The sequence below is a fragment of the Pelodiscus sinensis genome, chromosome 11 (genome assembly GCF_049634645.1).
Source record: "Pelodiscus sinensis isolate JC-2024 chromosome 11, ASM4963464v1, whole genome shotgun sequence".
Lineage (NCBI taxonomy): Eukaryota > Metazoa > Chordata > Testudines > Trionychidae > Pelodiscus > Pelodiscus sinensis.
The window spans coordinates 25,676,573-25,703,525 of NC_134721.1; the positions used below are offsets into that span (position 1 = coordinate 25,676,573).

General features: G+C 56.4%; 1 protein-coding gene across 3 annotated transcripts in view; it reads right to left on the reverse strand.

Annotated features, from left to right (window-relative positions):
* Window positions 1-26,953, reverse strand: part of COL7A1 (collagen type VII alpha 1 chain) — a 119,398-nt gene that overhangs the window by 24,425 nt on the left and 68,020 nt on the right. For 2 of the 3 annotated variants that reach the window (XM_075938832.1, XM_075938830.1), the window contains exons 74-106: window positions 25,542-25,751; window positions 25,122-25,157; window positions 24,401-24,445; window positions 23,192-23,263; window positions 21,715-21,759; window positions 20,721-20,783; window positions 20,295-20,339; window positions 19,529-19,564; window positions 18,500-18,535; window positions 16,062-16,106; window positions 15,492-15,524; window positions 15,136-15,198; window positions 14,959-14,994; window positions 14,542-14,622; window positions 11,837-11,905; window positions 11,120-11,155; window positions 10,617-10,658; window positions 10,485-10,529; window positions 10,288-10,332; window positions 9,832-9,867; window positions 9,036-9,095; window positions 7,872-7,997; window positions 7,103-7,174; window positions 6,143-6,178; window positions 5,248-5,307; window positions 4,691-4,735; window positions 4,563-4,598; window positions 4,081-4,116; window positions 3,316-3,372; window positions 1,762-1,833; window positions 1,063-1,134; window positions 831-866; window positions 665-745 (exon numbers count right to left, since the gene is read on the reverse strand). In XM_075938832.1, coding sequence (XP_075794947.1) covers window positions 665-745; window positions 831-866; window positions 1,063-1,134; window positions 1,762-1,833; window positions 3,316-3,372; window positions 4,081-4,116; window positions 4,563-4,598; window positions 4,691-4,735; window positions 5,248-5,307; window positions 6,143-6,178; window positions 7,103-7,174; window positions 7,872-7,997; window positions 9,036-9,095; window positions 9,832-9,867; window positions 10,288-10,332; window positions 10,485-10,529; window positions 10,617-10,658; window positions 11,120-11,155; window positions 11,837-11,905; window positions 14,542-14,622; window positions 14,959-14,994; window positions 15,136-15,198; window positions 15,492-15,524; window positions 16,062-16,106; window positions 18,500-18,535; window positions 19,529-19,564; window positions 20,295-20,339; window positions 20,721-20,783; window positions 21,715-21,759; window positions 23,192-23,263; window positions 24,401-24,445; window positions 25,122-25,157; window positions 25,542-25,751 — 1,908 coding nt within the window. Of the gene's footprint in view, window positions 1-664; window positions 746-830; window positions 867-1,062; window positions 1,135-1,761; window positions 1,834-3,315; window positions 3,373-4,080; window positions 4,117-4,562; window positions 4,599-4,690; window positions 4,736-5,247; window positions 5,308-6,142; window positions 6,179-7,102; window positions 7,175-7,871; window positions 7,998-9,035; window positions 9,096-9,831; window positions 9,868-10,287; window positions 10,333-10,484; window positions 10,530-10,616; window positions 10,659-11,119; window positions 11,156-11,836; window positions 11,906-14,541; window positions 14,623-14,958; window positions 14,995-15,135; window positions 15,199-15,491; window positions 15,525-16,061; window positions 16,107-18,499; window positions 18,536-19,303; window positions 19,340-19,528; window positions 19,565-20,294; window positions 20,340-20,720; window positions 20,784-21,714; window positions 21,760-23,191; window positions 23,264-24,400; window positions 24,446-25,121; window positions 25,158-25,541; window positions 25,752-26,953 lie in introns of all 3 variants that reach the window. The other variant, XM_075938831.1, reaches the window with a different exon arrangement.

A 26,953-nucleotide genomic window follows, 5' to 3' on the forward strand; every position in this document is an offset into this window, starting at 1 on the left:
ACTCTGGGGAGGAAACACAGCCCCCTTGCAATGGCCCAGCCGCGTCTGAGCCCATTCCTGGGGCAATCAGTGGCTGGGGCTTCCCTGGGAGTGACCCCGAATGCAGACAGGCTCCGGTTCTCTCTGGTCTGCCCTAGGCCTATGTCTGGCCTGGGCAGGCAGGCTCTCTGGGTATGTCTACACTACCCCCCTAGTTCGAACTAGGGTGGTAATGTATGCATACCGAACTTGCTAATGAAGCCCGGGATTTGAATTTCCCGGGCTTCATTAGCATAAAGCCGGCGCCGCCATTTTTAAAAGCCGGCTAGTGCGAACCCCGTGCCGCGCGGCTACACGTGGCACGGACTAGATAGTTCAGATTAGGCTTCCTAATCCGAACTATCTGTACACCTCGTTCCATGAGGAGTACAGCTAGTTCGGATTAGAAGCCTAATCCGAACTAGCTACTCCGTGCCGCGTGTAGCCGCGCGGCACGGGGTTCGAACTGCCGGCATTTAAAAATGGCGGCACCGGCTTTATGCAAATGAAGCCCGGGAAATTCAAATCCCGGGCTTCATTTGCAATTGCGGTATGACTACATTACCCTCCTATTTTGAATTAGGAGGGTAGTGTAGACATACCCAGGGTGACAGGAGGACAGACAGACAGACGAGGGAAAACCCACCTTAGGCCCTCGGACTCCCAGTGGCCCCATGTCCCCTTTCTCCCCTCTCAGTCCTGGGATTCCATCCTTCCCTGGCAGGCCCTGGAGAGAGAGGGAACACAGAGTGACTCTCGCGCTTTGTTCTTGGGCAACGGGAGAGCAACAGCAGCAAGGGAGGGGTTCTCACCGGCGCTCCAGAGTCTCCTGATTCGCCAACCTCACCCTGGAAAGACAAACAGCCCAGGTCAGGGCTGGGTGCCCAAGTGCCGCATGCATGTACGTACCAGCATGGTGACGGGTGGGCAGCTAGCACAGCAGAGGTTCTGGCAGGCCTGAGTGCACAGATGCTTGCAGGCACACGTACCCCTGTGCATGGGTGGCAGGGGCAGAGCTGTGCACATACCTGGGGCTATTCTTACCTTCTGCCCCCCTGGACCGCGTGCTCCGGGGAAGCCTGTGGAGCCCTTCTCTCCTTGCTCGCCCTTCCCTCCCTGCGGGTGAAAGCACATGTCACTGCACAGCCTGGAGGGACAGAACCAGCCTCTGAAATCACATCAGGTTCAAACAAGAGGACCCCAAATGGCAGAAATGAAACCTCCCTGAGTTGCTTCCTCTGCAGCAGTGACTCACTAGCCAGCTCTGCTACTGAACAGGCTGATGCACCCCCAGGAAAGGAGAAGTCCAGGGGCCGCTCTGCTGAGCGCCAGCGCCCACTGCCAGTGGGATGGGGGGCTGCGGCTGGGCAGGACCAGGTGCCTCTGAGCCACCAGCAGAGAACGCCACTGGCTGCAGCCAAGCCTGTTCAGTTCCATCTCAGCCTGTTCCCCTGCAGCCTCCAGTAGCCCCCCCTTCATCCTCCTCCTTGCTGGTCTCCATTCCATAACCAGGCCCTGCAGCTCCCACCAAAACCAGCCTCAAGCCCTTCCTCTCTCAAAGGCTGCGCTCACAGCAAGCAAAGGGCACAAAGCGTCCAGCTCCTGGCTCTTCTGGCCAGCTGTGCTCCCCCGTGCTCACTCATCGCAGCACCTGCCAAGCCTCTAGCACGTGGAGGCATCTCCCAAACTCCTGGGACAGCTTTCCAACAGCCTGCTCCCATACCCACCTGCTCACCCACGTACCTTCTCTCCTGGAAAGCCTGGGTCCCCCTTGTCGCCTTTCTCCCCTTCCGTTCCCTTCAGGCCACGGTCTCCCTGGGCAGGGGGAAGAGCAGAAGATTCAATGCAGAGAGAGAATGACCCATAGGCTGGGATTCAGAGAAGAGCAAGATACAAATTGGGGCTGGAGGGTAGACTCCTGGGGTAAAGTCTGGTCTGTTTGACTAACAGGACATCGGGACTGGGGGAAGAGGCACGCAGAGACACGTCTGTCAAGATCTGGGGTGTAAACCCCAAGACAGGAGGGAGTTATGGGGGGAAATGACACAGGCTGGAGCTGGCAGCTAAAGGGTCAATAGCAGGAAACAACTTCAGGCTGTCACAGGGAAGAGAGGGGAAATTGTTCTCCTTGGCCTCTGATGATAGGACAAGAAGCAATGGGCTTAAACTGCAGCAAGGGAGCTTTAGGCTGGACATCAGGAAAAAGTTCCTAACTGCCAGGGTGGTTAACACTGGAATAAATTGCTGGGGCAGGTTGTGGAATCCCCATCACTGGAGATATTTAAGAGCAGGTTAGCCAAGACACCTGTCAGGGATGATCTAGAGCAGTGTTTCTCAACCAGGGTATGAGTAGCCTTAGGGGTACTTGAGAGAAGTCTGGGGGGTACATCAATACAACTGAAATTTGGAGAAAACTAAATTTTTGTTTTAAGTTTTACAGCTCTTTATTGTTTTTGTACTTTTTACACCCAAAAATTTCATTGCCCGCATGGCTACAATTAAGTTGTTTAAACAAATGTGTTGCAATGGTAGAAAATAAATCAGTGTCTGAAAACTGTAGGTACTGGGGGTACCTATTTTTTTTTAAAAGGGGGTACTTATTTTTTGTTTGAAAAAGGGGGTACTTTATAAAAAAAAAGGTTGAGAAACACTGATCTAGAGTATCTTTGTATTCATGCCCATCAGTGTGAAAAGTTATTTGCATATATTTACATAGTTGCAACCTTGGCATGTGCTGTATCATTGTGGCCCCCAAGGCTTCCAAAGCTGAGTAGCCCCGATCGAGACAGTTCTTAGTCCTGCCATGAGGCCAGAGGACTGGACTTGATGATCTCTCGAGGTCCCTTCCAGTTCTAGTGTTCTATGAAATCTCCTCAAAGCTTCCTGAGAGCAGCCAGCTCTGGGCCCAGGCAGCGGTTTTCAAACGTTCTGGGCTGCACCTCTGCTTTATGTTATAATTCTGAGTGTGGGCTTTCCCCCACTCCCGACAAAAATAGACACCAGACCTGCCTCTCCCCCTAGTTTTTTTGGGGGGAGGGGGCACATGATGGTCTCTGGGGCTGGAGCCAGCGCTAGGGTGTGGAGGGTGCCGGGAGTGGAAATCAGAGCAGCAATGGCAGATGTTAACACCGACCCATAGGCGGGATGGCTGGTCTGGTTGAGGTGAGTCGGGCATGGAGGTGGCATTGACTGGCCTGAGCCCCACTGTGTAAAACTGGTCCACTCTGTCTGGCGACACCGCTCAGCCCCCCCCGAACATTCCTCCACACCCCTTGCTCTATGGGGTAGGGCTCTTACCGGCTCCCCCTTGCTCCCCCGGACTCCAGCTGGTCCCTCCACAATGACGGTATCACCCTGGATGGGGGAAAAAATACAGAAGCCTTCAGAACTCAAAATAAACCACCAACCCATGCCGCAGATTGTAATCTCATTGGTTTAAGCAGGGTCATGTGCCCAAGAACCACCTGCTGTCAGTCACAAGCCAATCATGAGTCTAGCTCCCCCCCACGCCCACCCCACATCACTGCACTGCATGGCAGACAACCTCCTGCGCTGTGGGTAGGTGGGGGGCAGGGCGTCATCCCCGGAAAGGGCAGGTCCAGTAGCGAGACCCCCTGGGGCTGCTTCTCCGGAACACAGGAAGGGGTCAGGGAGTGCCCAGTCTGAGCAAAGCTATGCTGGCCGCTAGCACTGGAAGGATTCCCTTGGGGAGGCTGCAATTGGGCGGGAGCACCTGGAAACGTTCAGGGCACTGTGGCTTTGCCAGTGCAGAATCACTTTCCCACCTTCCTCTGGGAACTCTGGCCCAGACAGTCTCAGGTCTGCAGGCACAGAAGAAGCAAAGAGGCTGTCACTGAAAAAGCTAACAAATAAATGGGGAATGAACACACTCTTTGGAGACGTATCTCTGCAAATCTCTCTGTGCCCTACTGTAGTGAGACATCAATTCAGGTTTAGATATTTACCTGCCACCAATCTATGCTGCTTTACAGATCATTTTAAAGCAGCTGTACTGTAGCAGCCAGCCAATCAATCCTTCCAATCAGCGGAGGAGGAACTCACCTTGTCTCCTTTGAGCCCCAGAGCTCCAACATCTCCCTAGAAGGGAAGGGAACGTGGGTCAGAAATGTGCCTCGCACAGGGGCACATGGGTCTCACAGCTGTCAGGCCCCATTCCTGTTACAGCCCGTCAGGCCACTGCCAGGCCCAATGGACTCCCCCAGAGCAGCAAAGAGACCGGCCAGAGCCCTGACCTCCAGATTGGAGGAGAATGGTTGGAAGGAGAGCCTAGAGGGCCACAAACCTAGGGAAGTTCATCAGGTCCTAAGAGGCATAAACAGGTGGGATCAGAGAGAAATAGGGTCACATCTAACTTTATTTGACCTAGGAACCGGGAGAAGTAAGAGTAAGAGGGAGAATAAGCCCTGAGCTCCCCGGGACAGGAGCCCCCATCCCAAGCAAGCTGTGGCAATCCCCAGCCTGACCCCATTCCCGTTCAAAGTGGGACTGTACCCGCAGCTGCCCCACACAGGCAGGTTGCTTACTTTGTCACCTCGCTCCCCACGGTTCCCGGGAGGCCCCTAAAGAGAAAAAAGAAGGAGAGTCACTGGTACGCGAGCCAATCCCAGCCCTTGGTTAAAGGGCAAGGTGAGGGGAGGAGGAAGGTATTTACCGCAGGCCCACGATCTCCCTCCAGCCCTGGGCGCCCGTCTTCACCCTGCCGAGGAGGAAAAGGACAGTGAGGCAGAGCACGGGGCTGGGGACAGGAGAGCTGAGCCCCGAGGGGCCCAGCGGGGCGATTCCGTACGCTGCCACCCTGATCCATGGCGAGGGGGGTGAGTGGCAAGGCCCCAGCACAGTGACCTTGGCCTTGAGGAGGGTCCTGGGCACAGGATATTTCCAAGGTACCCAGTTGTGGGCTTTCCTCAGCTCTAGCCAGAGTGTGTGCGCTAAGGGGGGGCGGGGGCTCTCCTCAAGGAGATGGGCTCAAAAGCCCCAATGGGTCTTCTCCATCCCTAGCTTCCGAGACTGCTCCATGCCCAAGCAGAGCCGTGCACACATCCCAAAGCCACCAGGCCTGTGCTCCCCAGTGCTCCCTGCAGCGATCGAGAGCCTCTCTGGCCTGTGGGATCGATGTGCACGTCTCCTCACACACGGCAGTGTTGGGAGAGGGGTGGGTGAGCAGGCTCTGTACTCCACAGTGGGGGAAGGCAAGAGGCAGATACATACCCGTTGCCCTGGATCTCCTCGCTCGCCTCTGGGGCCCGGCTGTCCAACCCCCACATCTCCCTACAGGGCAGAGAGACAGGGCGTTAGTGACCCTGCAGCTCACAGCAGCGTTCTCTCAGCCAAGGTAAGTGGCAATCCTGCACACATGCCAACAATGCGGGCTACACGGGCCCTGCTGGATCTAGCCAATGGCTGTCCCTTTCCACGCCCTCTACTTGCTCCCTTGTTCCCAGCTCTGGGAATCTCTAACACCGTGCTCCATGGGACACTGCCCTGCCCATACACGACACTGACAACCGGACGCGGTGAAGATGGAAAGACGTGGCATCTCCCTGCCGCTCCCTTGGTGCTCAGGGGTTTCCAAGTAGGGGGCAGGATCCGCATGCCACCTGCATCCTCAGGGGAGCTGCTGTCTGATGGCTGCCTGAACGGGACCTGGCTCTGCTAGCGCAGCCCACACTCTGGGCACCCAGGTCATGCAGCAGGGCAGGAGCTCACTTGCTCCTCGGTACCTGTACTCAGAGCATTGCCAGCCCTGGCTCAGCCTATGGGACCTGGCTCCCCAGAGCAAGCTTTTCCAGAGGAAGGGACAAGAGCTGCCTTTGCAATTGGGTCTGAGACACCTTTGACCCCAAGGGCTGTCCCTGTAGATAGCTCTGAGATGTCCCTGGCCCTCTGACTATCCACATCACCAGCCCCTCATCCAAGCTGGAGGTAGAAAAGTCAGGATTCCTCCAGAGACCCATCCCCCAAGGGTGTTATTCACAGGCAGCAGGGAACACCCACCAAGCAAGAAAAAAATTCTCTAGTTGGGGCCCTTGGAAAATACGTGCCCTTGCCCCCCACTCCATGAGCCACAGGAAGCTGGCACAGTAGGGGTTAAGCCACAGCCTACCTTGTCACCCTTCAGTCCTGGAGTGCCTGGTGCCCCCTAAAACAAGAGAGACAGGTCAGTGTACCAGGCCCAGCCCAGGGCCTCCGAAGAAATCCCAGGGGGTTTGCTCTGTTACAGGGTATGGAAATCAGCACTACCCTGGTCTCAGCGACACCACGGAGCTCAGCCATGTCACTGTTATTGCTCACCTCACTCCCCTTTCATTTGTCTGGCCCTGGGTAGCTCTAGTGGCAACAGGGATTAACACAAGGGGACAAGCAAGTGACGGGAGTTTCAGCTGAAGTAACACAGGTATCCATCCGTCCAGCCACTCCCCCCTCATCCCACCACTCAAGGAAATAGTTCAAAGACACTCCATTGTAAGTCTCTCACCCAGCTCTGAATATGGACACAAAACTGACCTAGCTCCAGTCCACGGGGAGACGCCCTAAGGGCCTCTGCACTGGGGTAGGCAAGAGGTTTTTCCAGCACCCAATGGTGAACCCCACGCATAGGGAGTGGGGGCTGGAAGCTCTCCCACAATCCTTGGGACTGTGTGTCCAAGCAGACAACAGGCCTCTGCTGTGGCAATGGCCCAGATGCATTAGACACTCAGCTCGCCTGCTTTGCACTTGGCCTTTCAAATCCCTCCCTTTGGAGCTGTTCAAAGTAGCACTAGCTTGGGTTTCAATGGCCTCTATCCTGGCCCAGGGAGGCTGCCTGTCACCCCCTGCACTGTTTGTTTGCTCCCCGGAGAGCGCGGCACTTTGACTTCTCTTGCCTGCTGCACTGTCAGAGCACCCTGGCACCCTGCCTAGTTCTCCCTCCCCAAGGCAGTACAGGGCCCCTACTGGGAGACACAGGGAGACGCTGAGCTAGGGTGACCAATAGCTGGGAACCATCATCCTCCTACTCTCACCAGGCTGCAACTAGCCCTGGCTACCCACCCAGCACTCTCTGCCCCAGGTGCCCAACACTCACAGCTGGCCCTGGGGGGCCCAGTGGTCCTGGTGATCCGGAGGTGCCATCTCTTCCAGGGAAGCCAATCAAACCCTAGCAGGAAAAATACCCATCAGTCAAGAAAGGCCTTGGCCACAGAGAGGCCCCACACCAGCTAGCAAAGGCCCAGAGCAGCCTTGGCTGTAAAGGGAGCACAGTTAAGGCCTCTCCAGGGAAGAGGCAAAGCAGAGCCCTGGGGCATCTCTCGTCACCAAGCTCGCCCATGGCAGAGCTCACACTCGGGGCACCAGGCAGAGTCAAATGCCAGCACTCTCGTGGGAGGGGAACAGCGCAGCTTGGGGAGAACGGGGATCTGCCAGGAAGGACAGGCCAGTGCCATGACTGGAGAAAGGACACTTCACCCTCCGGGGAGGTGCTGTAGACTCGCTGCACATCCCAGGATGGGAGCTGAAGGAGGCTACATACTTCAGACTGGACTGCAGAAAGGGCTGCTGGTCTGGGGGGTGGGGGCCAAGATGGTCCTGCCTGGTCTTTTCTCTTGCTTCTTTCATTGATCCTTTGCACTCCCACAGCAGAAGCCCTGCCTGCCCGCACCAAGGAGCCCCTGGACAGGAAGCCTCGGGCTCTGGAATGTCTCATGGTCCAGTGGCCTCCCTTTGTAATCTGACTCCCCTGCATCCACCTCCAGGGCAGTAGATGCTGTTGGGGTGTGTGAGGACAGGTCCATGTAGCTCTGCCTTAGTTGGCTGAGATGGGCCAGAGCTGGGCCGGAGGGGACTGCACCTCTTACCCGCTCTCCTGGAGGTCCTGGTGGGCCTGGCTGTCCGTTTTCTGCCCTCAGACCTGGCTGGCCAGGGGTCCCTGCGGTGCCTGGCAAGCCAGGGGATCCTGGTGGGCCAGGTAAGCCAGTGTCGCCCTGCAGGGGAAGCAGAAGGAGCCAGTGCTACTGAGCTTGCTGCTGGGGAAGGACTCCCCTCAGCTGGCCCTGATGCAGGCTGCTGAGGGAGGAGCAGTGGCTGGGGCCTCTGATTTCAGGCTCTGCTCCAACCGGGCAGAACACTCAGCCCCAAGGGGGGAGTCAAATGGAGGCAGGCTCTGCCAAACACCCACATGTTGAGAGTGGGCAGAAGCAACACAAAGAATCTCAGGCCTGTCCAAGGAGGCGGCACAGAAGAGAGGCGCTCAGGCCTGCATGTGGAGACGGGCTGCTGCGGCAGAGTCAGGCTGCGCCAGAGTGGAGATATCCTGGCCCCAGGAGGTGTGTGAACACAGAGGTAGGTACCTTTCCCTGGGTGCGCAGGTGGTGCGAGAGGGGGGTAATTTCCATTGGTAACTGGCTGCTGAACGTCTCTGCTGGGGGATTGGTTTGAGCCAGGAGTAGGAGAGCCCCAGCTCTTCAGGGGACACCACAGGCTCAGCAGGAGCTGTCCAGCACCAGTGGTGCTGATGCCACATGAGCTCTGCAAACACTGAAAGCTGGGAGGGGCGGGGTAGGCAGGGTGTGTGTGGGGGGGCGTCCAGCCCTCCCTATCCTGCTTCTGCCCCAACGAGAGTCGTCCTGTGACTCAAACAGCTTGGAGAATCTACCAAATAACCAGTTTCCCATGAAGGGGGAGATTATGGGCATCTTGCTCGTGTTGTAAAAATGCCCAGTAGTTCCTGGCTTGGCAGTGAGTCAGATACAGCAGGAGGAACAATACTGAATGGGGAGCAGCACCAAGGCCAGCACATGGAGTTTCACTCCCTGTATAATATGCGCTTTCAAGCAAGTATTTAACAAGAGTCATTACCCCATTATACAAACAGGGAGACGGGCAACAGAGCCCGGGAAGAGGCTTGGCCCAAGCCACTCAGCAAGGCAGAGGTGGGAAGCAAACCCAAGAGATCCGATTCCCAGATCCCCCCCATTACTAGAGAGAGGTTCTCTGTGCTTATAAGTCTTCGGAGACGTTACCTTCAAACCTTGAGGCCCATCTTGTCCAGGGGGTCCCTGCAGGCCAATCCCAACCGAACCCTGAGTGGTGCAGATGGAACAGAAGTGGTAAGTCATGCCCCATGGAGGGGCAGAGGCTGGGTACATAGGGATGTATAGGGATTCCGAGCGGATGGGAGTGGGACGACTGTGCAGAGTTGCAATCTGTATCTGTTCACTGGCAGGCCTGTCAGTCCCTAGTGGGAAAGTGGCCACTTCACCGGAGCCAACCCTTTGCTGGCCCTGCTTGTTGGTGGTCAGATGGGGCCCGGAGCATATGCTCCCCTCTCAGCCCCAGCAGGTCCCACTAGGGCAGGAGTGAGGCACAGCAGGGGACACTGGGGCAGCTTAGGTGCCCAGGTGCATCAGTTCCACAGCTGTGAGCACCACAGTCACTGTTAGTGCAAGCAGGGCCTGGGTTAGCCCTTCACACCAGCCTTTCACCCCGCCAGACATCCATCAGAGCAGGCCAGTAACCCCGAACACACAGCTGGTGGCTGCTCCGGCTCCCACAGGCTGTCTCTGTCTCATGCCCCCTCAGCAACCTTCCCTTCTGGTTGCTACCACAGTCTCCCTGCTCCTCAGCCACCCACACATGCCAATCAAACTGCACGTGAGATACCTCAGGGACATGAATCCGAGTGCACATTGGAAGGGAACAAGTGACAGGCGGGTGTTGGAGCCACCCAGTACTAACTGCTCCCCATTCTGTGAGAATGACAGGGTGATCCAGGGAGGCTCAGCACCCTGGAGCCCAAGTACCAAAGCTGCTACGTACCTTTTCCCCTTTGACTCCAGGGGCTCCTTTGGCTCCCTATTAAAATACAAGCAGGGGGAAGAAACCATGAAGAACAACCACACAGTGCACGCTCACCTGCACACGTACATGTCTGAGGGGGTGCACGTGCTTGTGCACCCTCTGTCAGAAATGGATTACAATGCACCCCGTTACCCTTCCCCCTGGAGCCAGGACTCAGCCATGCAGGAGCTGCCTTGTGCTCAGAGGGTTTCTACAGCAAAGGCCAAGGCTTCCCATTCAGATGGGGCAATGAAACAGTTCAAAATGGCTCTTACTCCAGTGCTGAGCCCAGGACAAAAGCTGAACAGCGCCAAGTGGGGTTGAGCAGATCGGTTGGGGATGAGCCTCCCCCAGCCTCTAACACTAGGCCTGGACTGAGCATTGCTACAGTGGGGATGCCAGCCACTCCCAACACCCCATCGACATGGTACTTACATCTTCCCCAGGGTCTCCAGGCTCCCCCTGTCTTCCAGACTCCCCCTGGCAGGAAGAAAGAGAGTGAGACTCACCAACGGGGAGTGAAACAGGCCAGGTCACAAAGGCACCACGAGCCATCATACGGAGGGGGCTAAGAGCAGAGAGTGGGAGGTCCCCCTGGAATGGGGGTGGGGTGTAGTGGGGAAGTTCCTCACCTTCTCTCCCCTGGGGCCCGGTAAGCCTCGCTCGCCCTTGGCACCCTGCAGGCAGAAAGCAGAGTTAGTGCTTGGCTCTGGGTGCAGAGTCTGAGCCATGGCAGAGAGAAGGGACATGAAAGGCCAACTTACCGGCTCACCCAGCAGGTTCCCATCAATATCACCAGGGGCACCCTAGACAGCAGCACACAAAGGGTCAGCACATCAGACACCCCCCCCCCCCCACCCCTACCCCCGCATCTCCACAGAGTGAGCATCAGGCCTCCCCACTCCCCTCCCATCCTGAGCTGACATCTGGGCTCCCTCCTTCCACCAATACTAGTCACCACAAGCCACCACTCCTGGTGTCGCCTGGCACCCTGGAACTCCGGCGCAGATGCAGGGAAGCCAGAGCAGATGCAGCTCATGGCATTGGAGTGAACATGGGCAGTGTGGCATGGAGAAAGCCCCGCACCAAAGGGCTGGTTATTCACTCCTGGCTGTCCTGGCACCACCCTCTCCCTCCCTGGCTTTTACTGAGCTCGAACATTATCATCAATACAGGTTCAGGGCCAGAGTTGGACAAAGAACCCAGGTGTCCTGGCTCCCAGTCCCCCTCTGCAGCTTTTTGTTCAGATTTCCCCCGAGCCTCTTACCTTCTCGCCTTTCATTCCAGGAGGACCAACAATCGCCTAGAAACAGGCAAGGGAATATGGACATTTAACAGAAGAGTGACACCAGAGACTAGGGGAGGTTTCTCACTTCAAGGGCTGGGTTATGAAATGAGCGAATGACAGGAAAGAGGACAGCAAGGGAGCACAGAACTAAGCCCCTTGCTTGGTCCATGGCATAGGCAGGGGGATACTGACTTCCCACCCCTACACAGTCCGCTGAACCCTGGTTGCTGTCACCATTTCCTCACTGGGCAGAGCTACAAAGTGATTAAAGGCCCACCCCGTATGGGACCTGCATTCAGAATCCCTGCAGCAGGGAACGCTGGGGTGGTGGGGTGTGGGTGTGTAACAACCCCTTCCAAGCCAAATGGGTCAATCTTGGGTCACCCCACACACTCTGAGATGGAAGAACAACCTTACAGTGCAGGCTGAAGGGCCCTGCCTCCATCAGAGCTGGGCCCAGGGGGCAGAGAAGGAGAGTTACACTAGGAGGCAGGAACCATGAAGGGAACACAACCCAGGAGAGGGGCCAGCTCAGCCTCCCGCTTCCCTCCTCCCCCCATTCTCTCCACACCCCAGCAGAACTGGGCTTTCCCTGAGTTACTTCCACCTTCAGAAGGAAAATCCACAGAAGGGAGCTAGTAACCTACCCCGGCTGGCTCAGAAAATGAGCCAAGGGAGATAGAACATCTTACACACCTGTCCTCGGAGCCCAGCGTCCCCTGGCTCTCCTTTGGATCCAGCAGGGCCCACAGGTCCTGGCACACCCTGTCATGCAATCAACACAATTGTTAGCCTTGGGCTGAGATGGCCATGATGGGAGCTAGTCTGTCCCAGTAACCCTTGGCTGCTCTGCCACCATCAGCTCTCTCTCAAGAGGTGGGGCCACCGCGGAGGTAACCTGGCCAATCATACACAGCAGCTGACTTAGGGTATGTCTACACTACAGCGCTAATTCGACCTAACTTAGGGTATGTCTACACTACCCCCCTAGTTCAAACTGGGGGGGGGGGGGTAATGTAGTCATACGGAGTTGCAAATGAAGCCCGGGATTTGAATTTCCCAGGCTTCATTTGCATAAAGCCGGCCGGCGCCATTTTTAAATGCCGGCTAGTTTGGACTGCGTGCCGTGCGGCTACACGCGGCACGAACTAGCTAGTTCGGATTAGGCTTCCTAATCCGAACTAGCTGTACGCCTCGAACTAAGATAATTCGAATTAGCGCATCTAGACTTAAAAACTAGTTCAAATTAGCATTTTGCTAATTCGAACTAGCATGTCCCAACTGAGTGGACTCTGAACCGAGGTTAAGGATGGCCGGAAGCAGTGCCGGCAGGGCATCAGAGTAGGACTTAGAGCATGGAGCTGCTGTCTCAGGCTAGCCGAGGGCTGTGCTTAAAGGGACCCGACTCCCACCCCGGACAGACAGTTCTCAGGGGTTCCCCGCTTGCAAAGCAGTCCTGGCTTGGAGTGCCCGGAGTGCCCACACTCGGCATATCACAGCACTCGGCCATCAGCCCGGCTGCACTTGCTGCAAGCTGCCATCCAGGGAGGGGGGTCAATCGGGGGGCTGCAGGAGAGCTTCCACCCTGAGGAGCCCGCAGAGCCAGCCCAGTCCTCCCCATTGGGGGCTCGTACCCCATTCCTCCCTCATCTCCTTCCACTTACCCCTCCCTAGCTCCCCTTCCTGATGTACAAAATAAAGGACACGTGTGTTCAAAAATAGAAACTCTCTTTATTGAACAAAACTCGGGGAGACTGGGAAAAGGAGGTGGGAGAGGGGAAGAGAGAGGGTGGGAGAGGGGAGGGCAAATAAAATGATCAGGGGTTTGGAACAGGTCCCATATGAAGAGAGGCTAAAGAGACTGGTATTTTTCAGCTTAGAAAAGAGGAGTCTGAGGGGGGATATGATAGAGGTCTATAAAAGCATGAGTGGTGTAGAGAGGGTGCATAAAGAAAAGTTCTTCATTAGTTCCCATTATAGAAGGACTAGAGGACACCAAATGAAATGAATGGGTAGCAGGCTTCAAACTAATAACAGAAAGTTCTTCTTCACAAAGCAAAGAGTCAACCTGTGGAACTCCTTGCTGCAGGAGGCTGTGAAGGCTAGAACTAGGACAGAGTTTAAAGAGAAGTTAGATAAAGTCATGGAGGTTGGGTCCATGGAGTGCTATTAGCCAGGGGGTAGAAATGGTGTCCCTGGCCTCTGTTTGTGGCAGGCTGGAGATGGATGGCACGAGACAAATGGCTTGGTCATTGTCTTCGGTCCATCCCCTCCAGGGTCCCTAGCGTTGGTCGCTGTCAGGCTACTGGGCTAGATGGACCTTTGGTCTGACCCAGTACGGACATTCTAAGCTCAGGGCTCAGGGTCGGGGGTCTCACTGGACCACCTTGATTTTCATGCACACCTGCTCCTGGGTGGCCAGGCTGGCAGCTATCCTGCCCTAGACGGCCACTTGCCTGTGCCTAGTGCGGAGGTCGTGGATGAGGTCCATGATGTCTGCACTAGACCAGGCGGGCGCCCGCCTCTTGCGGACCCAGGCAGGCTCCCGGGAGCCGCCAGCCTGGTCCCGGGAAGAGGGGGAGGGCTGGGTGGCAGCAGGTGGCCGGCTCGAGCCGTGCCAGGTGCAGGGTCTGCTGGCTGGGTGCTGGCAGGCTTGCACCTGGCACGGGCACCGTAGCCAGCCCGTGCCCCTTTAAGGGCTCCGGGGCCGGGAGGGGGGCAGACGAGTTTCCCTGGTGGTGCCCAGAGTGGTCAACAGGGAAAGCTGGGGTGGGCTAGCCTCCCATTAGTTCGAATTAAGTGGCTACACAGCCCTTAATTCGAACTAGGCGTTAGTCCTCGTGGAATGAGGTTTACCTAGTTCGAATTAAGTGCACCGCTAGTTCGAATTAAGTTCGAACTAGCGGTTTGCATGTGTAGCGCCTATCAAAGTTAATTCGAACTAACGGCTGTTAGTTCAAATTAACTTTGTAGTGTAGACAGACCCTTAGTTTGTTTGCATACCACACTCCCATTGGTTGAATTCAACGTACTCTTCTACATAGCATGCTGCTACGGAAAATCTAAGCCACACAGAACTCAAAGCCAAGCGCTCAGTGCTAATTTTAAATCAGAGGCGCTGCATCCCCTGGAACCTATATTTGGTGGAGATCTCCTGTGTCATCCCACCTGGGCTAGAGTCACAGGGGCAGGCAGCTTCACAGAGAGATGCAGAACTCCTCCTGATCCACATGGTCTCCAGTGGCAGAAACACAGGGACACAGAGAGGCTCAGTGCAGCAGGATCGTGGCATTTCCAGCTCCTGGGTCACCCAAGTATCTGGGGAATGCTGAAATTCCCCTTCCCGCTGGAGCTCACTGTAGCAGAGGCACGTGCCCAGCTAACACCTGGGTGGGACTTACAATTTTTCCAGGCAGCCCAGGTTCTCCCTGCGTCCCTGGCACTCCATCTCTCCCCGGCACACCAGGCTTCCCCGTCTCGCCCTAGAAAACAGGAAAGGAGTAGCTGGAATTATCAGAGGTGGGGGAAACATACAGCACGGCTAACAATCCACTCCACAGCTAGCCTCTCCATCAGACTCTGCCCACAGCTTCCAGGCCTCGGCAAAGTGGAACAAGAGCATCAGCTGTGCAATGGGTCACCTGGATCTTGCCTCTCAGCCACGGAAGGCCCAGCTTTGCCAAATGGACTCATGCACAAAGGTAAAGGTTGCCAAGAGAAGAGATGCCAGCAGTAGGGTGCTGGCCAGTTGGGAAAGGCAATTCATACCCCCATGGGAGCAAAGGGGTATTGGGACACGGGTCACAAGTAATGCTTACCACTTGTCCTGGCAATCCCGGGGCGCCCTGTGGTCCCTGATGGAAGACAAACAGCCAGGAATCAAAGACAATGGAGGTGGAACCGACAATCTCCCACCCTGGACAGCAGTACAGAAACCATTCAAATGCCACTCCCTGACCACACCCAGATCAGCGAGAACCACACTAGCTACCTACCACGAGGCCGGGAGGACCTGAGGGTCCAGGGAGGCCGACATTCCCCTGAGGTCCGGGCAAGCCCTGCAACAGAACAAAGAGGCATGTTAGAGGGCAGGGGAAGTCTCTCCTAAAGGCAGAGTGGATCCCCCCACTAACAACATCTCCCCCTAGGCAGAGTCACTCTGCAGCGTGCCCAGGCCTTGGCCTGTCACAGAATCAGGACACACCAGCTCTCTCCTAAGCAAAGGGCCCAGCACCCGCTCTAGGGCAGGTGTATATGCACTGAGTAAGGTTCTAGAAGCAGCTGAGAGCAAGCCAGAGCCGACCTGCATGGGCACAGGGCATGGAGAGCAGGGCCTGGCAGAGCTACTCACCCGAATGCTGGAGCCAGGCTCACCTGGGTCTCCCTGCAATAAGAGAGGCTGTTATAAACCCCGCCCAGCAGGGACAACAATCCCAGATCCAGCCCACGAGGCCTCACAGCAGCCTCTCCAGACATTATCTGCCTCACTGTGATGGCAGAAGCTTACACAAGACTGCAGCACAGACAGGATTCCCCCATACCAGCTTCTACAAGGACTGAGCACAGCAGATGCTCATGGGCCTCTTGGGATTGTTAGCCAAGGATTGTTCCTGCAGGACAGGGGCCAGGACACAGAGCTGGTGAGAGACCAAGGAGCGCCAACCAGGCCTGAGCCAGATCTCCCATGCCTCATGCCTGGCCCTCCCTCAGCCCACATACTCTGCATGGATCTGGAGGCCTTCCCCGGTGGGCAGATGGGCCATGCCTGCAGGTTCGTACTATTCATTGATCTACAGTGCTTCCTTCAGCTAACACAGCCCTCTGGAGTCCCTAAGCCTAGCACAGACAGCAGGAACCCAGCTTCCCCCGGTCCGAGGTCCAGCCTCCAGTGGGTTGGAAGAAGCTGCTGTCTGGGACTTACCTTTATTCCCGATGGGCCCTGAGCGCCTGGTGGTCCAGCAAGCCCCTGCAAGGAAGAGAGAGGCTGGTATCCCCAGGTACAACTAGAGCCCAGTAGTGCCTCCGAGTCAGTTGTGGGGCCCAGCACAGACAGCGCAGACGTGTTTCTTGTTTGGTTTGCTGCCTTGGGATCTGCCGTACACACATCTGTTACCACCCGACGTCCGCATCCCCCAGGCCCTGCTAATAACACAGGGTACGTCTACACTACAGCGCTAGTTCGAACTAACTTAGTTCGAATTAGTTAATTCGAACTAAGCTAGTTCGAACTAACGCATCTAGAACTAAAAACTAGTTCGAACTAGCGTTTTGCTAGTTCGAACTAGTAAGTCCACATTGAGTGGACTCTGAACAGGGCTTAAGGATGGCCGGAAGCAGTGCCGGCAGGGCATAAAAGGAGGACTTAGAGCATGGAGATGCTGTCTCAGGCTAGCCGAGGGCTGCGCTTAAAGGGTCCCGACCCCCACCCCGGACACACAGTTCTAAGGGGTGCCCCGCTTGCAAAGAAGTTCTGGCTTGGAGTGCCCTGAGTGCCCACACTGGGCACATCACACCACTCGGCCATCAGCCCGGCTGCACTTGCCGCAGGCTGCCATCTGGGGAGAGGGGGCAATTGGGGGGCTGCAGGAGAGCTTCCACCCCCAGAAGCCTGCAGAGCCAGCCCAGTCCTCCCCATCGGGGGCTCGTACCCCATTCCTCCCTCACCTCCTTCCACTTACCCTTCCCTAGCCCCCCTTCTTATTGATGTACAAAATAAAGATAACGTTTCTTCCAACATTGACTCTGTCTTTATTGAACAAAACTGGGGGAGACTGGGAAAAGGAGGTGGGAGAGGGGAAGAGAAAGGCTGGGAGAGGGGAGGGCAACTAACATGATCAGGGGTTGGGAACAGGTCCCAGATGAAGAGAGGCTACAGAGACTGGGACTGTTCAGCTTAGAAAAGAGGAGACGGAGGGGGGACAGGATAGAGGTCTCTAAAAGCAGGGGTTGGGTGGAGAGGGTGCATTCAGAAAAGTTCTTCCTGAGTTCCCATAAAGAAGGACTAGAGGACACCAAAGGAAAGGAATGGGTAGCAGGCTTGAAACTAGTAAGAGAAAGTTGTTGTTGACAAAGCAAATAGTTAACCTGTGGAACTCCTTGCTGCAGGAGGCTGTGAAGGCTACAACTAGAACAGAGTTTAAAGGGAAGTGAGATCAAGTGATGGAGGTTGGGTCCATGGAGTCCTATTAGCCAGAGGGTAGGAGTGGTGTCCCTGCCCAAAGTTTGTGGAAGGCTGGAGAGGGATGGCACGAGACAAATGGCTTGGTCACTGTCTTCGGTCCATCCCCTCCAGGGTCCCTAGGGTTGGCCGCTGTTGGCAGACAGGCTACTGGGCTAGATGGACCTTTGGTCTGACCCAGGACGGCCATTGTAAGCTCAGGGCTCAGTGTCGGGGGTCTCAGTGGACCCCCTTGATTTTCATGCACACCTGGTCCTGGGTGGCCAGGCTGGCAGCTCTCCTGCCCTAGACGGCCACTTTCCTGTGCCTAGTGCGGAGATCGTGGACGAGGTCCACGATGTCCGCACTAGCCCAGGAAGGTGCCCGCCTCTTGCAGTCCAGGGCAAGCTCCCGGGAGCCGCCAGCCTGGTCCCGGGAAGAGGGGGTGGGCTGGGGGGCATCGGGTGGGTGGCTCTGTGCCGTGCCAGGTGCAGGGTCTGCTAGCTGGGTGCTGGCAGGCTTGCACCTGGCACGGGCACCGTAGCCAGCCCGTGCCCCTTTAAGGGGTCCGGGGCCGGGAGGGGGGCATAGAGTTTCCCTGGTGTTGGCCAGAGTGGCCACCAGGGAAACCTGGGGAGGGCTAGCCTCCCACTAGTTCGAACTAAAGGGCTACACAGCCCTTAGTTCGAACTAGCTAGTTCGAACTAGGCGTTAGTCCTCGTAAAATGAGGTTTACCTAGTTCGAACTAAGCGCTCCGCTAGTTCGATTCAAATTCGAACTAGCGAAGCGCTAGTGTAGCGCATAGGAAAGTTAGTTCGAACTAACGTCCATTAGTTCGAACTAACTTTCTAGTGTAGACATACCCACAGAGAGCTGGGCCTCCAGCCCTGCAGGCATCATCTCTTGCAGGCCCCGTGGGGAGGGCTGGCAGGGAGGTAGATGCTGAACAGAAATGCTTTGTGTGCCTTTGGCAGCTCCAGTGGATGTCACTGGGATCCTGTTTTCTGCTCCCTGTTCCCACTATTAGCTCTGTGCTGGACCAAAACCTCATGCACGCAGGTTTCAGCCTCCTGAGCCCATCTGGACACTACTGTGAATGTTGGGGTTCAGGCACTGGCAGATTCCCCTGTGCCAGCAGAGATGCAGCTGATGTGCATATGGCTATATGTAACAGAAGGTACAGAAGGCAGGAGTTACTTACAGCTGGGCCTGGGGGCCCTGGATCTCCCTGGTTGCCCTGCAGGAAAGGAAAGAGACTGTCAGTACTGGATGGGGCTATCGAAGACTGATCGCCTTTTGCCACTGCAGAGGCCAGATGAGCTGACTGGCTTCTGGGTTTAACTGAGTTTTGGCTGGATCATACACTTGGCAAAGGGTTGGACTGAGCTAGCTTCATGTGAAATGCCCCTGCCGCTGTGGCATAGCTCTCTCACAGCCCTGCAGAGGGAGGGAAGTTGCACTCAGCGGGCACCAGGGTTGCACCCACATTCTCCACCCTCTATTGTGCATGTCACACCATATGTGGGACAATATAGGGATCAGTGCAACCCCAGCCTGCTTCGGGGGGATTTACAACAGGGCCAGGCAGATGGACACAGGATTTTAACCTTCTCGCTTTCTGCGCCATTGGCACTTCTTAAGCAGCTGTGCACTACACAGTCAGTCATTCCAGGCCCTGCTCTAGCACCAGTATGCAAGGTCTCTGAGTGCTTTATACCTGTGAGGTGCCTCTGAGTTATTAGCCCCATTTTACAGAGGGGGAAACTGAGGCCAGGAAAGCATGCGTGACTTGCTCAAAGTTGTGAGTCAGAATTGGGACTAGAGACCCAGATCTCTGGAATCCCAGTGCCTGCTCTAACCTCCAGATGCACGATCTTTGCCTCCCTGTGAAAGTTTACAATGCAGACTGCTCCTGCAAGCAGAAAGGCCCCAGACTCCGCAGGAGAAAGATGTACTTGCTACATGCAGGAGAGGCGCAAGAGAGGAGGGGAAGGCAATCACCTACCGGTCGGCCTAGAACTCCGGGAAAGCCTGGCATACCCTGCAAAGAGGCAATTCAAAGCCGGAGAATTAACGAAACCCCAGCAGCCCCTGAAGCAGCCCCAGTTTGGGCCGGGCCTCCCACACAACGTGATGCCAAGACAGAGCTGCTGCACAGGATAGACAGAGAGCTGGGGAAGCCAACCTCAACCGGGGCCCAGAACCAAGGCCTACCATGGAGGTTACTTACAGCCGGGCCGGGAGGCCCTCTAAAGCCCTGCGGGCCCTGGATGGAAAGGAAGGACACAAAATGACAGCACATGAGCTGGCAGCACAATGTCGCCATGGGGAATGCTGCTCACAGGGGCGCAAAGGGGCTGGAACAGGGACGCTGGCACCTTGTGCGGCAGGATTTGCTGCACAGAGAGTGTTCCCCGCTGGTTAGCACAGGTGGACGTGTTCCCAGAAATAAACGGGGGCTGTCTCCCAGCTCGATGAGTCAGCACGGGACACCCGTTCCCACCTCTCCCGAGAGCACAAAAATACAGCACGACAGACAGAACAAAGGCTTCTGGTTTGGGGGCTCATGGTCGTATGCTGAGCCCAAATCTCTCCTCCCGGTCTGGATCGCATCCTGTGCTAACCCACCCACCTGTACAAAGGCCAGAGATTGCCTCGGGGATCCCTCCTCAGCATCCCAAACCCCTGCCAGTCCAGAGACTTCTAGAGGGCCCTGCTGTGGTCCCGGGGAACAGGCAGCATTACTGGGGAACAGGCGGAGTACTGGGGGGCTGGCCTGGCTCCTGGAGCTGCCCTGTCTCTGTAGCTGGGAAGTGTTGCCCTGAACTGAACCCCACGACACACAGGGACTCTGGCTCCTGGGAAACCCCACATGAGCAGCTCACCTCTCTGCAAGCTGCCTCCCAGCCAGCCTCTCGCACTCCTCCCACCACCCCATTCCCGAGCTCTCCCTTCCCACACCCCCTCGTCAGAGGCTGATGCTTCCCATGACTCACCGGTTTGCCTTCTGGCCCAGCAAGGCCTCTTTCACCTGGGAGGCCCTAAAGCACACAAGGCACGGGAGAGACCGTAAGACAGGCACTGAGGGGTTAGTGGCTCTTTCAAAGCACTAAAGCACCTCACTTGAGCACCTCACCCTCAGCCCTGCCAATGCACAATAATCCCCCCACCCACTGTGCTAGCCCAGCCTTGCCCCCCTCTCAGCTCTGCCAATGCGTTGCAGCCCCCTGGAACAGCCCAGCCCCCTCCCTCAGCTCTGCCAATGTGCCCCAGCCCCCCATACTAGCTCAGCCTCAGCCCCCAGCTCCCTAACCCATCCCAGCCCCCTGGGTCAGTTCCCTCTGCAGCTCTGCCAAGGAACCTCAGTCCCAACCACACACGGCTGCGGTTCCAGAGGCTTTGGTCCCACCAGCAGTACTTACCGGGCTGCCATCTCTGCCTTTCTCACCAGCTTCTCCTCTCTCCCCCTTCTGTCCAGCCTCACCCTGCAGTTGGGACACGCAGCACGTCACACAAAACAGCAGGACATCAGCGTGACCCACCCCCACCCTGCCAGCAAGACATCAGCGTGACCCATCCCCTTCTGAGGTCCTCTCCCTGCCCGTGCCCAGGCAGGAAGAGGCTCACCTGCTAGGATACTAGGAGCCTCTATGTTCCGTGAGGGGAAGCCAGATTCCCTGCATCCCCCTGGGGCTGCCCAACTCTTTTGGGAGGGAGACCTCACATGGGGAACATGAGGTCTCAGCTCAGCACAGCCGTGGGTGTTTACTGGAAATAAGCAGGGGAACTGGCTCTCAGGGCAGCGCAGGGAGCAGGGCTCATGCCGTAGTACAGCACAGGGAGCAAGTGCACTCACGTGCGGCTTTGTTTATATGTAGGACCTGCGGTATAATGTCGACTGTTCCTTCTTTTGGAAAGAATATATCCGGAGTGGTTGTGAGTGGAGGCTACTGGCTTGACAGCCCTGAAGCCGAGGTCTCCTGTTTACAGGCCGAACAGGCAGTGGCCCTGCAAGTTCACCCCTGTGCCCCCTGCACACCATCACCTGCTGACAAGCTTCACACTTGCCCTGGAGGGCCCCATTCGGGAGATGCAAGCTCTCTGTCCATGGACCACTCAGACCTTCGCCTGAGCAGCTGCCATCGCCAGGAACAAACCATTCCAATGGGTTATGAGGGGGATGCCTGGGCAGGGCTCTGGAGCCAGGAGTCCAACACAGGCGGGACAGCCCCAAAGACATGGGCACTGGCCAGCTGAGCAGTGGTGCAGCCAGACAGAAGGACAGCGAGAGAGAGGCTGAGGGATCGAAGACAGAGTCAAGTGCCCCAGGCAGAAGAGATCCCCCCATGTGAGCGAGACAGAGTCAGAGGGGAAGCTGCTGAAGTGCAGGTGGCAGAAGACTTACTACACCCAGACCTTATCTCCTTTGGGTCCTCTCTCGCCATCCACACCTGACTCTCCCTGCACAAGAGGGAGAAGAAAATGAAAGTTAGTGTCAGAAAGCTCTGGCTCAAACCACAGCCAGCCAGTCACCCTCCTCTAACCATTGGGAACCACTCTCTCCTAGAGCAGGGAAGAGAACCCAGGAGTCCTGGCTAGACCACTACACCTCTCATGAGTGGCAGCTGCTACCACCTTACCCAATCCAAGCAGGTATCATTGCTGCCTCTGCTCCAAGCTCCACCCCTGCTCCCACTTTGTGTTTCATAGAATCAAAGAAAACTAGAACTGGAAGGGACCTTGAGAGGTCATTGAGTCCAGTGCCCTGCCCTCATGGCAGGACCCAGCACTGTTCATTCACTTTGCCCCATTTCAGCTTTCCTGTTTTTCCCCCCTTGAAATCATTGTTGCTACAACAATCAATGTGCTATCACCAGAGCGGGCTGAGCTCACAGTACCAGTGTCAGTTTCCAAGCTGGGCTGAAGGCAAACTCTGGCTTGGGAAATAAAAAGCTTAAAGCAGCAGTGGCCACTTGCAGGCTATCGGGGATCTACGTGTGGCCCAAGAGCCATTTTATTTACTGTTGTCCACGTACAGAATCACCAGATTCTGCTGGTTTCTGTCCATGTCGGTTTTTTTCCTACTGATGTTGCTAAACTGACATGCATGTAAATCAAGGGCAAGTGAAGTGAGGCGTGTGCTGATTGCACACAACACTGACTATAAAAGCCGTGTGCTCCCTCTGCCTTCAGTCAAAGCACTGCTACAGTTGTCGGCACACCCTGCAAACTGTAGGCATGCGAGCGCAGTTAGCAAAACTACCCTGCCCTGGGAGACTGTCTTGGTTATGAAACTCTTGCTGCCCACTGAGACAAAGGAGGGCCACTCATGCAGCCCACTCGCTCCCTTGGGTTGCCCATTGCTGGCTTAGAGGCTGATTGCTATAACACTACACAACAGGAATCATTTCACCCACCACTGAAATGCAGCCACTTCTGGTGTGGGGGCTGCTGAATATCACACCACACATTAAAAGAGTCTATGAAGGAGAATCTCTGAGCCCGCTGGACGTACAGGAGGAATCTAGGCACATCCTGTTCCACGTGAGAGTCTGGCCAGGACACAAGGGTTCACACCATGCTTGTGCAGCGAGTGCCATTAGCTCTTTGGTGATCTCAAAGGCTCTCACACATCCCGTGTGAAATGCAGCAAGTGTAGCAGCACAGCACCTCCGGGACCTAGCACCACGCTGGGGCACTGGGCCAAACTCAGGGAGAGGAAAGTTATCAGCACCATTTCCTGCAGCTCCCCGGGAGACCTGGTGAGATGGGTTCAGTGAGCAGTGCTGGGTGGCGTTAGTGGCAGACTATGCTCTCGTGGTCTCTTTGGGCCTTATACTCTGACTGAGACATGGGGAACAGACAGGGCTCCTCTCCCCTCCTTGGCACTCACCTTGGCTCCCTTGGATCCTGGGGGTCCACGCTCCCCCGGAAAACCCGAGAGGCTTCCTTCCACAACATCTGCCTGGAGACACAAGAGCACAGTGAGAGAGGCACCAGCCTAGGGCCAGCTGTCCTGCTGCCAATGGCCCTGGGAACTCATCAGGGGAATCTGGTTTCCTACAGGGCATCAATGCCTTCCCCGGCCCTACTCTGTGCATGCGTGTGCGCACACACACACACACACACACACACACACACGCACGCACACACACGCGTGCGCTTTGGCTCAGATACCTGTTCATCCCCTGGAACTGCCAGACCAGATCTGACGGATGGGTCCCTCTTGCCCTGGGGCAAACCCAGCTGCTTCAGTGGAAACCCCATAATGAACAGCTGTGGAAGAACCTGCCCAGCCTCTTGCAGCCCTGGGCACAGAGTGGCTGGCTGATGTGGTGGAGCAGCAGGGCTCACACCTGCTCTGTTCTGTACCAGATCTAATGGAGCTGGGTCCAGAAGGTCCCTTTCGGGGTGACACCCGGAGTCTAGAGCTGCATGTTGGTGGTGGCAGGGACCTCTCCTGAGACATGCAGAGCTGCACTGATCCCATTCGACAGGGATGAGGGTGGAATAGCCCTGCCAGGCCTCAGGGTCTTCTCATGGCACCTGCTAGCTAAAAGGACAGGTGCTAGGGCAATTTGCCCCCGCTGCTGTGTCCTGGTTCAGCTGGGGCTGCACAATGGTGAGGCACCTGCTATCCTGAGAGGTTTTAGTCACCTGGCCATTGCCTGCTATGGCTTCCCACTGCCTGTGTGTGAACTGCCTGCAGAGCAGGATCCCATGAGAGCACAGGGCAAAAGGGACTCATAGGGCCACGTGCTGAGGGATTTGGGGGGTGTACAGGATCTGCCCTGTGTTCATGCTGGCTCTTCATCAGCCCTGGCCAAACAGTGAAGACCAGGCTGTCTGGAGCCAAGCATCTCCCAGAGCTGGGAGACAGGGGGAAGTATGGGGCACTTCCTTGCCCATCAGCTCAGCACATGACCTTCCTGCCTCTCCCGCCCGTCAGCCCAAGGAGCAGGGGACTTGGATCCCTTGCAGTTGGTCCCTAGCCCAACAAGTCAAGAGTTCCATGTGCCACAGCAGCCCCTCCCCAAAGCCTTTTGGTCCCAGTGAGCAGACATGGGCAATACCACCAGGTGGGGAGGGGGGACTTACTCACCTTGGGCCCCGGGGGCCCTGGAGGACCCTGCACACCATCTCTGCCCTGGGACAAGACAAACGGGATGTGGGTCAAAGGTGCAGACGATCCCTCGGAGCAGAGACAGCCCCAAACCCAGAGCACCAGGAGAAGGCAACCCATGTACACTGACCCTGCAGCAATACCCCATGGGGGCAGGGCTGGTAGGAGGTGAGGGACTGTCCTTTATGCACCTCTCTCCACCCTACTTCAGGCTCAGATCCCAGGGACCTTCCATTCTGTGCCCCACAGGAAGTGCTGGACCTCTCCTTCAGGGCTATGGGTGCGGTCTCTGATCCCAGCCCTCACAATTGGACTGTATAGTGCCAGCACTGCCAAACCCAAATTCTTGCTGATGTCAGGGTGGGGCTACATGAGGAGCCACCCTCGGTGACATGCAGGAGGGGCACAGGAGACATCACCCCCACCCCTACTCTTTGGAATCTAGCCCCACAATTGGAGGCTACATGCAACTGACAGTCCCTGCACCTCCCCCCCCCATGATGTAATAACCCTGAGCCCCCTAAGTCAGAGGGTCCTTTTCCCCTATTGTCAATCTCAAATGCCCGCACAGGCATGGGCAACAATAGCTGCCTCTGATCCCATTGAGATTCAGATCCTGGTACAACTGCCAGCTATGGAGAGTGTGTGGCGTGTAGAGGTGCAGCAGGCTGCCTGCCTGGTAGATCCAGGCCTCACTCACCGGCTCTCCCCGATCGCCCTTCTCGCCCCGATCACCCTGAAAAGCAAAGAGCAGAGCAGTCTCAGGGGCTTGGGTCTGGCCCTCCTCCCCTCCCAAGCTGGGGTTAATGCCAGCAGGTAGGGACACGGGGGCCTCAAGAAGCTGAGGTCTGGTCACCGTGCATCACAGAGTGCTCCCATGAGGATCCTTTCCCCACACAACCTTCTCAAAAAGCGCCTAATTTCCTGGGCTGCTCCCACCTACACAGGCACCAGCTGGGCCAGACAGAACAGCCATGGCAGGCAGGTATCCCTACAACCTGCAGGGCAAGTCCCCTCCATCCCCATCCCATCCCCTAGCAGCTTCACACACTGGGCCAGATACACAGCTGGCCACTGCTGACCTTCCAACTCTTGTCCCCTCTTCCCCGGTCTCACTCACCTTCTCACCAGGTCGGCCAGCCTCTCCGAGCTCCCCTGCTCGGCCTGGCACACCAGGGATTCCAGGCTTGCCAGGTTCCCCTGCCTGGCCAGGCGGCCCCTCTGGACCTCGCTCTCCAATAGCTCGTCCCGTGGGGCCTTGGGGGCCCGCAGGGCCTTGGTCTCCTTTGTCGCCCTTGGGTCCTTTCTCTCCAGGAAAGCCCATCGCACCCTGCAGGGAACACACAATTCAGCTAGTGAGGCGATGCAATGGGGAGAAAGGTGCCGAAGCCCTGCAGGCACTGAAGGGCTGGCTGGGGAGGCTAACCACCAGCCCAGGGGTGGGCAATGATTTTTGATGGGGGCCACTCCAAGAATTTGGAAAATGGTGAAGGGCCACACTCTTCCATGCTATTAATGAAGGAGGAGCGGGGTCTGGAATGGAGGATGGATGCAGAAGGGAACTTGGGGTAAGGGAGGGAGTCTGGGTGAAGGAGGCAGTTACCTGGGACACTGGACTGGGATGCAAGGAGTTGGATTGTGACTTAAGGCAGGGAATTGGGGTACAGGAAGGGGTGCAGGGATTTGGGTTGTGAGCTAGGGCAGGAGGGGACTGTGATCTGGGGCAGGGGAGTGGGATGCCAGATTTGGGAGGGGATTTGGGTACAGGATGGGGGCAGAGAATTTGGGTATGTGGAGTAGGGGGCAGAGGATTGGGGAATCATAGAAGACTAGAACTGGAAGGGACCTCGAGAGGTCATCGAGTCCAGTCCCCTGCCCTCATGGCAGAACCAAATACTGCCTAGACCATCCCTGATAGACATTTATCTATCTAAAATAAAGGGAAGGGAGGGACTGGGTGCCGGAGATAGGCAGCCCTCCTAAATCAGCCTCCCTACCTGCTCTGCCTCTGCACAGGCTGCAGCCATGTGCTCTGGAGCCTTGTAAGGATGTTAAGGACTAGTCAACTATCCGATACACAAATGCTTATTGGATAGTCAGCTGACTAGACAACTAGTCAATTCCCCCACTGACCCCGGGCTCCATGAAGGTGCTTCCGCTTTGAAAAGTCCCCTGCTTGGGGACTCTTGTACATTTCAAAGTAGACATGCCAAGTGCAGCCCGGAGTCAGCAGCACTTCCTGCTGGCTCTAGGCTGCACGCGGAGTTCTGTAGCCCACCGGGGGCTCTTGTACATTTCAAAGGAGGAATACAGAAATGCCTATTGATTAGTCGATGGAAATGCCATCGACTACTTGACTAGAAAATTAACCGATATTTAACACCCTTAGCCCCTTGTGCTTCTTAGCTACCTGTTATCGAAGCAGGCAGCTACCATTGGCCGGTTTCCGGCCAAAAACTGGCCAATGGGATTGTGCTGGGTGGGAGCAGTTCCTAAAGCTTCCTCCCTCCCTTCCGGACTCACAGTTTTTAA